This window comes from Podarcis filfolensis (assembly GCF_964270895.1).
Source record: "Podarcis filfolensis genome assembly, chromosome: 4".
Lineage (NCBI taxonomy): Eukaryota > Metazoa > Chordata > Lepidosauria > Squamata > Lacertidae > Podarcis > Podarcis filfolensis.
In genome coordinates, this window is record NC_139607.1 from 10,424,299 (window position 1) to 10,440,697 (window position 16,399).

The 16,399-nt window shown below is 39.0% G+C and overlaps 1 protein-coding gene across 33 annotated transcripts in view; it reads right to left on the reverse strand.

The window, feature by feature from the left end:
- MYCBP2 (MYC binding protein 2) overlaps positions 1-16,399 on the reverse strand; it is a 140,683-nt gene that overhangs the window by 103,785 nt on the left and 20,499 nt on the right. For all 33 annotated transcript variants that reach the window (XM_083610274.1, XM_083610273.1, XM_083610292.1 and 30 more), the window contains exons 6-16: positions 14,683-14,925; positions 14,362-14,433; positions 12,965-13,061; positions 11,394-11,467; positions 9,241-9,379; positions 8,686-8,762; positions 7,518-7,722; positions 6,374-6,538; positions 5,775-5,933; positions 3,880-4,084; positions 1,381-1,526 (exon numbers count right to left, since the gene is read on the reverse strand). In XM_083610274.1, the coding sequence (XP_083466400.1) occupies positions 1,381-1,526; positions 3,880-4,084; positions 5,775-5,933; positions 6,374-6,538; positions 7,518-7,722; positions 8,686-8,762; positions 9,241-9,379; positions 11,394-11,467; positions 12,965-13,061; positions 14,362-14,433; positions 14,683-14,925 (1,582 nt within the window). The remainder of the gene's footprint in view (positions 1-1,380; positions 1,527-3,879; positions 4,085-5,774; positions 5,934-6,373; positions 6,539-7,517; positions 7,723-8,685; positions 8,763-9,240; positions 9,380-11,393; positions 11,468-12,964; positions 13,062-14,361; positions 14,434-14,682; positions 14,926-16,399) is intronic.

The window sequence follows — 16,399 nt, forward strand, 5'->3', positions numbered from 1 at the left end:
CTGCCATTGCTTCTAAGCTGCACTCTTCTGAAGTGTCCCCCAACTGTCCGGAGCTGGGTGTTTTTTCTGAAACTTTTTTTTACTAAAGGAAAAATTGGAAATACTAAGAAACAAATTAAAAAACGCTAAAGAAATATTCTCTTGGCAGATGAGTGAAATGCTTTTTAATACAGTTTTACTCTCACAAGGCAACCTACAATATTAAAGAGGGGTACCATATTAAAGAGGGACGCGGGTGGCGCTGTGGGTTAAACCACAGAACCTAGGACTTGCTGATCAGAAGGTTGAAGGTTCGAATCCCCGCGATGGGCTGAGCTCCCGTTGCTCGGTCCCTGCTCCTGCCCACCTAGCAGTTCGAAAGCACGTCACAGTGCAAGTAGATAAATAGGTACCTCTTCAGCAGGAAGGTAAACGGCGTTTCCGTGCACTGCTCTGGTTCGCCAGAAGCGGCTTAGTCATGCTGGCCACATGACCCAGAAGCTGTACGCCGGCTCCCTTGGCCAATAAAGCGAGATGAGCGCCGCAACCCCAGAGTCGGTCACGACTGGACCTAATGGTCAGGGGTCCCTTTACCTTTACCATATTCAAGAGGGTGCTACCATCTTCATGAGAAGAGCAAGAAAGATCTTTGTTGTTTGTGAAATGTTGCTTGCCTTCTTTTGCAAAACATTTGGTTTAAGTTAGAGATATTCTCCTTTTGAACTTGAGTCTCTTTTGTTGATTTTTTTTTAACCTCTTCCCTCGCTTAACTGTTAAGCTAAGCACATCTAACTGATCAGAAAGCTCCACTTCACAAAGTATGGCTTACTGCTGAGTAAAAATGCATAGGATTGCTCTGTAAATTTCTTAAATATATCCAATAGTACAATTTTGTATGCTAACTAAAATGCATTTTATACTGAGGAAGCAGTAAAATAATTGTTGGCTTTTTAAAAAGGTTAGTATTGGATATATTTCTATTTCCCACAACACTTCTATTTTTTCTCAGAAAATAATGGGGCATCGAGACACCCAATGTTAGTCATACTCTGAATAGACCCTTTGAAATCAATGGATTTAAGTCAACGTTACTTAAATCCACTGATTTTAATGGGTATACTTTGAGTACGATCTAGATTCATATCACCCAGGTTTCATCCATGGCTTCAAATTGTCCAGAAATTTAACATCTCTGGCTCAAGAGTAAATTTCATCCCAAATTAAAACGCACAGAGCATATTTAACATTCTTAAATTAAACTACAGTACTACATTTAAGTATAGTTCTTCAGGAAGACTGATTTTAAATGCAGCACAAAGTCAGCTCAAGGAAATGACTGGTAACATTAAGCTTAAACCCCTTTCCAAAGGTTTCCATGTTTCCCATTTTCAAATCACTTACCTAGCAGAAGGTCCAGTGGTATCATCTCTTTTACAGCATCAAGAATTCCTCTTTGCCTTGCTTCCTGACCATCTAGTTCTCTAGCACAGGCTTTGCAACACCCACATACAGCACAGCCAGACTCACCAGAACCACAACCACAGATTCTGAAGAAAGCACAGATATTTTATTACCCAAAGAGGAAATACTCTCAACACTCATGCATATAACTAAGATCAAAATCCACTTAGCTCTTAACCATGGTTTGCTCATTGTGCCACAAATATATTTCATACTTCAGTGCTCGCAGATAGAATCAGCAATATTGCTTGTAATTAGTCTTTGGCATCTCAATCCCTGATAAAATTTATGTAGGGAATGTTCAGGGGAGTTTTTAATGTGTGACATCTTGGTGTATTTTTCGTCTTTGTGGAAGCCGCCCAGAGTGGCTGGGGAAACCCAGCCAGATGGACGGGGTACAAATAATAAATTATTATTATTATTATTATTATTATTATTATTATTATTATTTATTCAAAGGACTTTTAGGCCACCTTTAATGGCAAATGCCCTCTCAAGACAGATTACAAAGCAAAAGTATACAATCACAACAAAAAACATAATTAATAAAAATCAATTAAAAGCCAAAAACAATTCAACTAATTCAGACTAATTCAACAATTCAGACTAAAATATATCTGCAAAAAACCATCTCAAGCAAAGACCAACAAGAACAGATGTGGTAGTTATTTATTATTTTTAATCTCACAAAATTTCAATTGGGGGAAAAGCCTCAAAGTAGTTCTTGTATCCATGAGAGTTCTTGTATCAATGACTTCCCATTGACAATGCATTCCAAAAGCACACCATAGAAAATATACTCTCCCTAACGCCTGGTGACCTGACAGCTCTGAGAGAATACCGTGTAAGGAGGGCTATCTTGAGAGCCTTTTAACTCACAAGCGTAAAATCATACCACCTACTCCCAGTGTTGAACTTTACAATCCATCACATCACTGCAAGCAAAATTCTATGTGAATAATTCTTTTCTCTATATATACACTATATTTGCCCTAGACTATAATCACACACTGTTCCGAGACTTAAAGGCGGGGATAGGGTGGAGAGTGCCTAAAACCTATAGAATTCATGATAGCAACTTGAAGATAAGTTTTAAATTTTATTTATTGTTGCTGCTGCTGTTAGGCAAAGAAGTCCCTTTGGCGAAGGGCTGCCAGTCAGTGGCAGAAAATATGCTTTGCATGCAGAAGGTTCCCAGGTGCAAATCCCAGCATCTCCAGGTAGGGCTAAGATAGAACCCAGCGTGAAAACTTGGAGACACAATGCCTGTAAGTGTAGACGCTACAGAACTAGATGGACCAATGCTCCGATTCTGTGTAAGGCAGCTAAAGACCAGAGAGGCGTAGATGCTAGGTATGTGCCTAATATTCATGAAGACGCCATCACTAAGAATCTTGATCGCTCTCCCTTCCTTACCCAGGTGATGCACAGCCAGGCAACACTACTACTGGGGGAGAGAAAGGGGAACCTTGACTGCTCTGTGCAACTCCACTAGCTGGCTGTGGAAGGCTGGAGCTGCTTCGGCTATGTTGGAGCCTTCCTCTACACAGCCAGGCTCGGCTTCATGTCACCTTTCATCCTGCCCTGTTCCAGTGACCACACTCATGGACAGCCAGCTGCAGGCACTGGCCAAAAGGGCAGGGAGAATCAGCAGCAGAAGCAAGCACAGGGTCACAATGCACAATTAAATTCAGGGCACAGAAATCGAGGCAGGGGGTTGGGCAAGCAAAGTGAGCATGGAGACAGAGCCCCCAAGTCCCTAAATATAGAGGTAAATTGTTTTTAAAAGCATAGCTCTGAAAATAAGATTCCTGAGAAAAATGGAAGATCAAAGCTATGCAAATGTGGAGGTAGCTATGTTTGGATCTATCTGCAAATAGAAGGATTCTTTTGTTCATGACAGCCTTTTGATTCATTCAAAGAATCCCACTGGCAGAAAGGGGGAGGTAGAAATTTTAACCAATTTTCCTGCTCCACCCACCCACGTGCTGGTCTACCAAACCTCCAGAGCAGATTCCTGGAGGATACAGTGGACTGGAGGGGGAAATCAGCAGAAACCACACACACCCTCTACTGAGGGAAACAAAATCTAGATCCAAGTGAAAACATTTGCAGTGCGTGTGTTTTTGGTGAGTTTTACAGGTATCTGCTGCATGTTAAAACTCAGGTCTTCCTGCTTTTCAAAACATTGTCATCCAGCACACATATTGGCCTAACTATTAACCAGTAAACAATACATTCCAATCTGTGAAATTAACACAGCTATAAGCAATTCAGCATTTCTTCTTAGAAAACAATATCAGCTATTTAAAACAAAAACAAAAACACCTATATGGGTATGCTTTCTTTCACTGTATAGTATTGGGAGGGTTAGTCCCCTACATAAATTTACATATAAATAAAGTATCGTTCAGCTACATATTAAGCATTTTTACTTACCCTCCGGGAACCCTGTCAGGACGTCCGCTGCTAACGCAACTTGCTCCATAGCCTGTGCAGTCCCCACAAACAGTGCACACCATACATTGTTCCAGCTTCCATTTATGCATGCCTGGTGGACACATCATGGATTTCTCATCTTTTTCATCCAGCTCTTCTTCTAAATCTTCATCCATTGCTGTCGCCATGTTCTCCACTCCAAAACCTGAGAGAAAACAACCATTAACAGATCTGGCAAGTCAGCAAAGCAGTACAGAAATCACATGGTAAAACTATGTTTGGAGAGCAGTAATTTTAAGTGTGTCTACGAGGTCCAGCTAAAGCTGTAGTTAATGTAACACACTCTACGTTGCGTTGCCTTTGAAAAGTGATCAAAAATGTCAACTAACGCAAAGACATGCAGCCAAATTGTTGACCAGGGCTAGGTATAGAGAGCAAGCTATCTGAAAGACCATATTCCCTCATATGAACAAGTCCAGTTTCTGAGATCTTCAGGGGAGGGTCTTCTTTCGATTCCACCACCCTCACAGGCACACTTGGTATGGGTGCGGGACAAGGCCTTCTCAGTGGCTGCTCCCGGACTCCTTCCCTAGAGAAGTTAGACTGGCTCCCTCCTTGCTGTCCTTCTGCTGGCAGATTAAGATCTTCTTGCTCCAATGGGCTTTGCTTTTAATGAAAGGGCTGGTGCCAAACTGTTTGCATTCTGATTATCTGTAAATTTTTAATAGATCTTTTATATTTATATATCGTTTTAATTTTATAAATGTTTAAGTGTTTTTTATTATTGGTTTTTTGCCTCCTATATTTTTTAGCCTTTCCTATTTTATCTGTAAGATGCCTTGAATCCCTGTCAGGGAAAATGGTGGCATATAAATAAATTATAAGAATAAGAATAAAGTTAAAGACTTTCCTAATGTACAACTCAGCCATTCTAAAGCAATTATGTACTGTGGTTTGAGGTGGCTGGGAAAGAGCCATGGCAAACCTCGGGCACTTGAATTCCTCTTTCCCTTCCTAATCTTAGTGCATTAGAGGAGAGGAGTGAGATTTTGGTTTCAGCTCTGATTAACCTGCAGTTCCCCATTAAATACACACTTTGGGAGCTATGGTTTATTCTAACACTAGCCAACACATCGAACCATGCTTTTATCCTGCTTTGTTCAGCAAACCAGATTTAGCAGAAGTTTGGGTTCCTAAAGTTCATGCATAATGGAAATATGATTTAGTCAAAACTGAGAACACAAGCTTTTATTCCCCAATCCCACACATGGAGGAAAGGGGAGAGAGAGAGTGTACAACTCAATGCAGATAGATCCACACAATCTAAACCTAGGTTTAGATGAAGAGTGGGAAACCTCAGACTCAGGGGCCAAATGTGGCTTTACAAAACCTCTCTATCCAGCCTTTGGGATTCTCAACTGTCCCTGTTGCCTCTCATTGGGCCACATCCCACATCTGCCCTCTTTGCCTAGGTGGAAAGTGTATTTGAACTGTGGTAAGACCTCTTGTTTGCCTGACTGGAAAATAAAGGTACTGGGGGAGCCATGCACATAGAAGCTGACACAAATGTGTAAAGTTCGGGCTCTTAAGGACTGTAATAGATGCTATCTTTACATTTTGCATACTACTGTACCGAAGCTGCTCAGATTAAGGAGCATAAATAATGGAAATGATATTATAAGCAGGACAGGTATTGCATCTACTACAGGCAAGATGGAACGAAAGCTGCTGATTAATACAAAACATGAATAGCCTGAATTTTTATAAAAACAAGGGAGCATGCAGTATTGAAGAGAAATAGTATAGCAAGCATCAAAAAGCGAGATAGAAGAGATGGTGATAGAGAAAAATTGTTCTTGACAATGAAGCATCACAAGACAGAAAATAATACTGACTTTTTCCTCCCTGATTCATGGAGCCAGTGTCTCGTCCACATTGTCCTTTGTTATTCACTCCAAATGTCCAGACTTCTCCGTTCTTCATCAGCACACAAGTATGAGCTTTGCCCATGGCTACCTGAGTTGCAAAGTGGCCTTTCAAATCTGTTACTAAACCTGAAAGATAAACACACATCTGAGTGGCAAACATTCCCTTGCTGTGAAATATATCTGCACTGTAACTCAGATGTAGAAGGACAAGAAGCTATTAAGACCAAAAGCAACAGCCAGCTAATATACCCTGATTAGGCCCAATCAAGACGTCAAAGTTGGGATATACTAGCTTATTCTAATAGGCTATTTTCTTACCTATAGTTTTTGGATTCCCATCCCCAACAGTGGACCAACAGCTACTAATAATGTCTGTTTCTACCAAGGGGGAATAACAGCTCAACATCACAAATGCTTACACAACAATGAAAATAAAACTAATTTCACACAGCATCACGACAGAACCCCTCTGCAAGTTATTTCAACTGGACAGTTACATATATAGTACAAACTATTTCTCTTTATCAAATCAAATGTTCTTTAAAACATCTACAAAATCAACTTACTTGTGCCATCAGAGTAAATTGCATCCTTCCCAAACATGTATAGTTCTCCATCTTTTGAAATAACCGAACTACTGCCGTTATTGCATGCAGTATATACCACAATTTTTCCTTCCATTTTGATAATCTTTTTGGGCTTATACGGCTTAGACTGCCGCCTACTTTTGGCTTAAAAAGAGGGGGAAAGCGTTACATTAGAAAATCTAAGTTTTAACATGAAGCTAAGGAAATAAAATGGTAATGTGATTGAAAATCTAGGCTATTTATACATACAAAAAAGGAAGATAGTGAATATCCATTATACTTCTACCTTTTGTATTTCTGCATATTCAAAGTCAAAACTGAAAGAATTAGTACTGTCATCATGAGACTATGAAGAGCTCTATGCTTTCTTCCATTTTCAGAGAGGCATGCAAAGCAGTACACATATATGAGGATTCAAATCAACAGCATATAAAAGGCTAAGGTTTTGTTTTGAAAACTTCCAGGCACAAAGCAAACAATGTTCTCACTGTGACCTATTAACTGCAAATCCTGTTCAAAATGTCCCAAAGCAAACGTATCAAAGCAAGTCCACCCTATACACACAAATAGTATGAAAATGTACACACAAAACTGTGTTTCTAACACTATTGTATAATACACACATAATGTCCGGCAAGGGGGAGGGGAGATAAAAAGTTAGTTCCACCAAGAGTAGACCCACTAAAATCAAGGAACTAAATGGGTCTACTCTGAGTATGACTTTGTTGCATATATTCCAAGGACTAGGATGTGCAAGGTTAAGGTGAGACTTGGCGATAAGTTTTTTAATGCTGCTTCCAAGTTGTATAATAAGAATCAGGGATGAAAATATATTATGCTGTTTTCTATAGAAAACACACAAAATGATGATCACACCACTAGATGTGCTTCTAATTGAGCTACTTGCGGTATCATTCAGAAAATAAATTTCCACCTGATTTTTTTTTTTATTCACAGGAAGAACACTTCAGTGTTTGGAGAGAACAAATTGTGGTATCACCCAGGTGAAAAATGACTATGAATCCTAACACAAAGAACCAGAAATTAAGAAAGCACTCATTCAAACTTTGGAACATCTCTCTAATGGTTGTTAATGCAGGCATCAAAAACGCCCCAAACCTACTTGATTCTCCATCTTCTCCTTTACTTGCTGAGCCTGTGAAAAATATGCTTCCGTCCTCCGCAACAAGTAAAGCATGTGAGCCATCATGCCCAACTGAGAACTGAACAATCTTTGGAGATTTGGTGATCGGCAGCTCAACCCATTTCCCTGCTGAAGGACCACCTTGTTTTATTCCAAGGCTCTGGTATTTGCCAGTATAATAAATCTGAAGGGGAGGCAAGACACTAACATTAGTTCAGTTATAACATTCAATCAATGTAAAAAAAGAAAGAGAAAAGCGGTTTGACAAATTTCTAAGTGGGTATGTTAATTTTACTCAAAGCCAGTTTGTAATGAATGAAGTTTTACTCACAAAACTATGAAAAACACTGGGAACAATTGCTACACACGAATACATTACTTCATCAGGTTGCTCTTTTCTTTAAGTATATAGAGGAACTTTCACAAAGGAAACCATTGTTCTACCCAGACACCCATCGTTGTACCCGGACACTGAGGTCCAGCACTAAGGGCCTTCTGACGGTTCCCTCACTGCGAGAAGCCAAGTTACAGGGAACCAGGCAGAGGGCCTTCTCAGTAGTAGCACCCACCCTGTGGAACGCCCTCCCACCAGATGTCAAAGAGAACAACAACTACCAGACTTTTAGAAGACATCTGAAGGCAGCCCTGTTTAGGGAAGCTTTTAATGTTCGATGAATTACAGTATTTTAATATTTTTTTGGAAGCCGCCCAGACAGGGCAGGATATAAATTATTATTATTATTATTATTATTATTATTATTATTATTATTATTATTCTATAAAGCAATTCAGAAAAGAGTGAATCACAATCCACACAATGCCATGTAACTTTTTTCTCTTTTGGAAGATGCAGCTGGGCAGGCAGGCCACATTCTGAAGTGGAAGTCCCACATGGGGTGTATGTGGGTGTTATCTAACTGCTCATCAGGTACTTTTCCCTGCTAAAAAATAACCCCTCTCCTTTTGCTAGCCTTCCTCTGCAGACTAAAGCCTGAATGTCTGGATTCAGAAAACGCTGAAGAAAAGCTACTTAAAATTCATTGAGAATCACATACAGTTTGGTCCACATATAACATTGTGCCCAGCTCCCAAACAGCACTATTGCAAGCCAAGGGGAGTTGGGTTAATAAAAAAGTGTTTCCAATACCTTTCCACTAGCCGTTTTCATTAGTGCAAATTCTCTTCCTGCACCTAGAACAGCTGACTCTTCATCAAACCCTGTACCTACAAACGCAAAGCTGCTATTAGCTATCAATGCTTTTCAAACACAGGTGTTTTCAGTGTCAAATTCAAACATTCCATGGGCTCAGTTTTGTGCAAGTGGTGTCCATTCAAATGTTCAAGTACAAACATCTTACACAAAATATTGTGTCCTTTCAAACACAACTCCTGGGCAGGAAATAGTGAAACACACTCTATTACACTACGATTACAAACAAATATTACATTGGAGGATAAAAATAATTGGTTAGTTTAAAAAAAAACCCCTGACAAATAATTGAGAATTGTGGAAACAATGGTATCACTGACCCACATAGGGTAAATAATTTGTGAACCTATATAAGTGCATCAAACCTATCCCTTATTTTTTCAGCTTTAAAGTATGTTTCGCTTTTGGATGCTTCTTCATACTGAATCAAACTATCACGCTCTCTGCAATTTATTAAACATGGAACAGGAAAATAGAGAAATGATTGCTTACTGATAATGTGCATGTCTTTCTCCAGATCAAATAATGAGATACCACATGCGTGTAAGCATTTTCGTGCAAGCTTAAGCTGCAGTTCTTGTTGTAGCACCGGCTCAGTACTTGTTGCAAATATTCGAACTACAAAACCATCCTGCAACAAATAACAATACAATATTCAACAATTTGAAATAATTATTGCCACAAGATAGAGCAATCTTGTTCTTCCTAGATTGTATTGTGAATCTTTAGCAACTCCTTCATTAAATAAGATATATGCAGGGTCAGATGCTGATTAATATGAATAACGGTGCAAACACAACAAGCAAAAGAACACACATTAGTCCATAACTTAAAGCTTTTTCATATTTGCACATTCCTATCTCCTAACTGCCAATGCAATGTTTAACTCACACACAATATAAGCAAAGCTCATTAAACCATATGAATATCTGTACATCAATTTTGTATGCAGAGAATATTGTTATACATTTGGTTATTAAAAAAAGAAGCAACTGAAAGGTGCTGAAAATAAACAACCAGGTTTAAGTTCCTACAGTCTGAAAATATATGAAGTTCCCTTTTAAATCACAAAATACTTCCAGTCCTTTGAGTATCAGTTACATTTTGGCATCTAGGTGCTCAGGAAATTAGCAAGAACTGGGAGTTTTCTGCAGCATTTCCCAAGAGTTTAACATGTTAGCTTATTTGTTAGTAAAATAAGGAATCCCACTTTTACTTGATACCTTGCATTTCTAACACTTGCCTTTATCTGAATCCTGCAGAAAGCACAGACCATCTGCTAACATGACATATGTGCTGAAATGCTATCAAAAGTATTAGGGTCTTTTACATGCTTTTCACCTACCTTCCCAGGCAAACCTCCTCCCTGCAAACAAGTGAATTGGTGTTTAATGTATCAAACAAAATATTGGACTTCTTTTGTCATTTGCGTCTTGGAGGCAAAACAAACCTTAAGGCAAAACTATAAAAGATGCCAGAAATCCATGTTTAGGTCCCCTGACCTCTTTTTCTTTTCCTAAAAGCAGCTAGGGTAGGTGGATTTGGATTCTGCTGTGGCATAAGAGAGAGGTGTTTGGACATTTCACCTTGAAAGTCATTCCCATGAAGGTGTCACTAGCTGCAGAAAGGAAGGCATACAGGTAAATTTGAACCTGTATGTTTCACCTTCCCAGAGGTAATAGCAGCTCTCATGCAGGGGGAAAGGACTGCACTCCTCACCCCACATCATCCCCAGCTCTTCAAGAAGTGTAGACAAACCAAGGTAATGAGAAGGAAAGCTGTTTTTAGAACAGCCAAATAAAAGTTTGATTTTAAATGGTTTATACTTTTAATTCCAAACTAATTCAAGGCTCTCTATCAAAGACACTGAGGTAAAGATTTTTTCTAAGTTAAAGTATTAAAAATCTGACTTTAAGGTGTTTATTAAAAGCATTTAAAAGGGAAGATATTTTTAAAATGAAATAAAAAACAGAGAGCCAATGAGAATGATTAAGGCACTTAGGATCCTAACATTGAAATGGCATATTTTCCACAACAGTTAAGTCAAAATAACCCAAACTAGTGTATTTGTTAGAAAAACAGGCCTTGCAATTTTATGCAAGCCGCTGCACTACTCATTTTATGACACTTGCAGCAAAATGCATTCAGCAGCTGAAGATCAGAATGGTTAAGAGAGCACAACAGCCCCGAGAAGTATGATGTGGGTGGGAGAGCTAAACTATAACACCAGATGCTCAACATGGATACATGTGCCAGCGGGCAAATATTTGGCACTGAAGAATCCTTAAGACAGATGTGCAAGAAGATAAAGAATGGCTAAGTGATAACAGCAAGCAGCACCAAACAAACTCAAAATAGTCAGAAGTAATCTCCAATTAAGACGAATAAGTACAAGTCAGACAACATAAAATTTGGAAGCTCCTGAAATAGGCATTTAATTCATTTAAGAAGTCTAGGGGATAGCCATTCTTCCCATGCATTTCTCTTTTAAATATAACAAGAGTATTGTGATGCATATTTTAATGGCATTAAACATGCTAAGAATGTGCAATAACTGCAGACTTTGGAGGCCAGCATTTAGATTATTCAATAACTCATGACAAAAAGTCCTTGAAAACAAATATCAGAGGAGGGATCATACTTACGTCTCTAGAAGCTGCTATCTGATTAATATATTCTCCATCAGTGAAAAGGATGTTTTGCCCTTCAGCCTGGCAATCTGTATAGAACACACCATTATGCAATATCAAATCACATTAAATACTTTACCCTCCAAATTTCCATAAATGATTCATTGACATAAATAACTCTACACAGACAGAAAACACATCCAAAGTAGCCTTGTTCCCATAATTGCAGCAAACACAACGTAAAATCTTAAGTATTTTATTGATGTATAGAGAAGTTGCCGAAGCTTCGATATATTTCAGCACATAAATAGAATCCAGATCAATAAACTATTCTTTTATTGCATGCTTACATGATAAACACTGCAATTACAAAAAAGAAACAAAAAGGAAACACCTACTGATCAACAAAGTAGAGTGTACATATTCAGTGACAATTATGTGCTAGTTAAAACTGACACTTTAACTATTGATAAATTAACATATCGATAATTTAGATTCAGAACTTCATAGTTAATAGCTGTAGGAAAACAGTGGCTTATTTATGAGTCAAGATACCGTGGGCTCCTGGCACAAGCATCCACTGAGGGGTTATATTCGGAGTAAGTTTGGGAGCTGCTGAGGAACGGTCTAGGCATACTTCCTTGCATCGACAGCATAGACTGTCAGGCTGCCTTCATGGCCCTAAGGAACTACTAAGCTTTCAAACTTCGGTGCAGTAATGCCACTGGAGGGCTTTCCACTACCTGCCTCCCACAGTGGAGCCTGCTAGGCTAGGAGGCATGCCATGGGCAAGCTCTCCGAAAGCTCAGTCCTCAGTAAGAAAGGCTCTCTGCAAATGGCTACAGTACAACGCCATGCTCATCGGTGGAACTGATTTTTTAAAAAAGCAAAACAATCCTCAGCGCTGTGCCTTGCAGAGTCAATACATGCCAAAGCTACTGAACTTTGTGGTTCCAAGATGGGACAAAGTAGCTCTGATCTTCCAGAGCCCTGAAAAGCAGCGCTGGCGTAACACAGAGACATAGCACAGACCTCATTCTGTCATGTAAAAGCCACTGCTCACTGTCAGCTGCTTGCTGCATTTCCAGGTGTTAGTGTTATCTCACAAGTTGACTGCAGAGCTGTCAGCAGCTTTGACAGCAGACTATGGTCTGCAGCAGCAGATGTGCCATTCCATGAACATTTACACTTTGAGGGAAAGTTTTGGAAAACAATCATTTGTAGCAAGTTGATACATTGGTTTTGAGAGTTCTTTTTCTTCTTTCACTTGGGAAACCCAGCAGAATGTGTTGTGAAATAATATACCCCTGTGATGCTTAAATGCTAATGTCCGTTTAAAAGGCTCTAATTTGCCATGTTGATTCAGTCATGAATCAGGAGACAGACTCTGGTTTGGTCATTTCTGATAGTATCATGCTCATTAATGTATTATATCCTTTGTCCAGTATATGAAACTTAATCATAAGCAATAAGTTTATCAGTATTTTCAGTAAAACAGAACGCCGTAAAACAAAAATGAAGCAAAACAAGGTCATGCACAACGTAATATTATAAGCAGTCGTAAGAGCCAATGTGCATTTCTGTACCTGGCAAAGTTACTGTACCATCTTGTTCCAAAGATTCGGGATTGATTCTTATGGCCGTCATGCTATGATTGTTCACATCTCTATATAACAAGTAACCCTACAAAGACATAATGAATAACTGACCATTAAAGTTCCAGAACTGTGTTCGCAGTAACATAAATAAATGCTATTTCATCTTTTCCTGTTTTGAAACTGACATCCTTTTATGGAGGGATGTATGCACACTCATTCATGGGTATATACCACCTTTAACAGATTGCTTTGCAGTTAGTTTGAAGTTTAAGTAGTCAATCTTAAATAAGCACAATGCATCATAGGATTCACATGATGCTTGCCAACACTCCATATTGACAAGATGATGTCATTGTATTTGCAGTTCAGTGCAATACGAAGCAATAGGAAGGTAAACAGAACATTTCTATTTATACATCTATCTGGCTTAGAATGTCTTATTCCCAAGAGTAGATAATAAGCAAAAGAAACGTTTGAAGGAAAATATGCTCAGTGGTCCTTCATATTCCAATAGAAACCTGTTCCTTCCCCCAAAAGATAAGGAAGAACATCCAGCAGTACTATGAATTAAGGACTTGGCCTACAGATCTCATCTTCACTGTTCCCCATGATCAAACAACAGTTCAACAAAGATACAATATAGACCATAGAGATAAATGGACAAGAGAATGGAGGTTTTAGTCAAGATATTTGTAACTGGGGAGGGGTGGGCAGTTCAAGATTGCTTCCTGTAACAATTGCAGGATGTTAGACATCTAGTGACATGCTATACAGTCATACCTCGGGTTACGAATGCTGCGGGTTGTGCGTTTTCGGGTTGCGGACCACAACAAACCCGGAAATACCAGAACGGGTTACTTCCAGGTTTTGGCGCTCGCACATGCCCAGAAACACCAAATCGCGTCACACGCACACACAGACGCGGCGCTTCAGGCTGCAAATGCTGTGGGTTGCGAACGTGCCTCCCGCACAGAACACGTTCGCAACCCGAGGTATGACTGTACATATTTTCACTAAGCCGTAGCAAACATTAGGAACAAGTAGGAAAAGTACATTTTGCCACCCAGCTCAAATGTTGCCAAGCCATGTGCTTTGATACCTTTTATGGCCATTTTAAAAGTGAACTTTGTCCCACCTCAAGTCCTATACAATATTTTTGGGTACGTATCAAAAATTGAATATATTCCTATTTTACATTAGCCACCATGTATATTTTAAAGTTTAATTTTATATTTTAGAATTATAAGCTCAAATTATATTACTTTCTTTCCATTTACGCCAATGGATTTATAATGAATTATACAATGTTTGGTCCAATTTAGCCTACATTATAGCTCATTCAATTTAATATTAATTTCTTGTATTTGATTTCAAATTCCGCCTACCTGAGCATAACCCAACCAAGACTTCTTCTCTCTTCTATTTTTTATGCGAGATGTAGAGTTGTATATATGACCCTGCAATTTAATACAATTGTTGAAGATGCCATCTATAAAGCAGTCATACAAAAAAAGCAACATTTTAAAAACGAGTCGGTAAACTGTGGACAATTCTTTGTCCGATGCACCTTCATGTCCAGATGTTCAATACATCTGGGCTCCTTTGGGAGGAAGGGCAGGATATAAATTTGATGAAAAAATAGAAATAAGTTTTACTCATTTAAAAACAGATTCATAAAAACTGTTCAAGCTCAAAATGTAAATTACCCTGACTGTCCCACTGTAGCCAGAGCCGATTTTGTACAGTCCATCTTTGCATAATAAATACAAAAAGTAACCATCACTCTGAAGGAGACACTGGTCATCTTCATCTACAGAGATTTCCTTTAAAGACCACTTGTGCATCAGGGCAGCTTTCTTAATCCCATTGCTAAACCAATCTTGGATTTGTATTTTGCCCACCAAAACAGCTTGTACACTCCTCTGGAGGGAATTCAATATAGTTGGCACCTAAATGGGGGGAAAGATAACCACTGTCACTTACTCGAAAACTTTAAATCACCAATCCTAAAAATGGAAAACAACAACATAGTGCAGTTACCTGAAAGTTAATACTAAATGATATAGACTCAGTGATAGTTCATTCAACACCTAACCTACCTTATGGAAATGGATTTTGCCTAGCATCAGGGAAAGTTGTTCCAAGTGACAACTTGAGTTAGTCTGTAGCATGTACTGCAAATGACTACTTATTTTTCTGCTATAAGCGGTTATCTTTCATGAGAATGAACACTGGCTTGGATCCAAAGGCTTCTTGTGTGAGCCACTTCTGCCAAAGGCGGTCTCATCGAATTCTTCCAATTTCCCTAACCTGCTTCAGTCCCCCATACCCCTTCTATATAGTCCCTCAGTGGCTTGTGTGAGAAGGATTCAAGGGGTTGGAGTGAAGCCGGGAAACCCCCACTGAATGAGCAGACACTGTTCACTCTTCTCTGGATCTAACCCATAAGACACATACACGTTATTCCTCCCTTTCACAAAGTTATTTACATTCAAATCTTCAATGTGTTTCACTTGAAAGTTCCACAGAGTTTGAGGGTAATTTCATTCTTGTTAATTATGCTTAAGGTCAAGGAGAGGTGCCTAGCTGGAAAATTTATCTTATGGTGCTCTTTAGTAGTTGTATATTTTAGCAATGTTACTTTATTTCAGTCTTTGTCAACTGCCTTTAGAACATTCTGCAACACAGAAGGCAGGAAAAACTGTCTATGATAAAGAAACAAGAATGCAAGCTCTCAGAAACCTTTACAATCTGAAAGCTTCAAAGAGCAGCTCCAGATTTTATAAGCAGAAGTGAGAAAGAGATGCACACGTAAATGGCACTTCTGCTTTTTCTGATAACTAAATAAGGAATACATAATAGGAGATAGGCACAAGCTTCAGGTGGGTCACAGCCTGAACCTCCCGCTTATGTAATTTCTCCTGTGGCTGTAACAAGAAAAGGGTAAAAGCAAAAGCACAAAACATCTACTAGTGAGCATTTCTCACCGTGCCTAAGGTTGCTCTGAGAATCTCAAGAATACGGGTTTCCAGAAAACTAAAGCCTGAAATGGCGAGGTCAAACAAGGAAGCAAATACTTAGAAGCCCATATTTATTACAGCTGGGATCCAAAGGGATGCTCAGTCAGAGGTTTTTTATTTTTCCCCCTTTTTTTTCCACAAGCCACTTTTCAAACCTTGGTTTGCTTTCGAAAAACAGAAGTACAAAGCTTCCTTGGACAACTGGAACCAATTGTGTTTTTCTTTGGATCCAGTGCAATGCATTTCAACTAAAGACTTATATTACAATTCCTCAAGGAAAGGCTTCAGGTATTTCACTCCAAACACATTTCAGAATAACATGACAAATACTTGTCAAACATACGGCATGTGCTGCATCCATGAAAAGGGCAAGCTCTATTAGGCCAATTGCAGTGAACTCCAA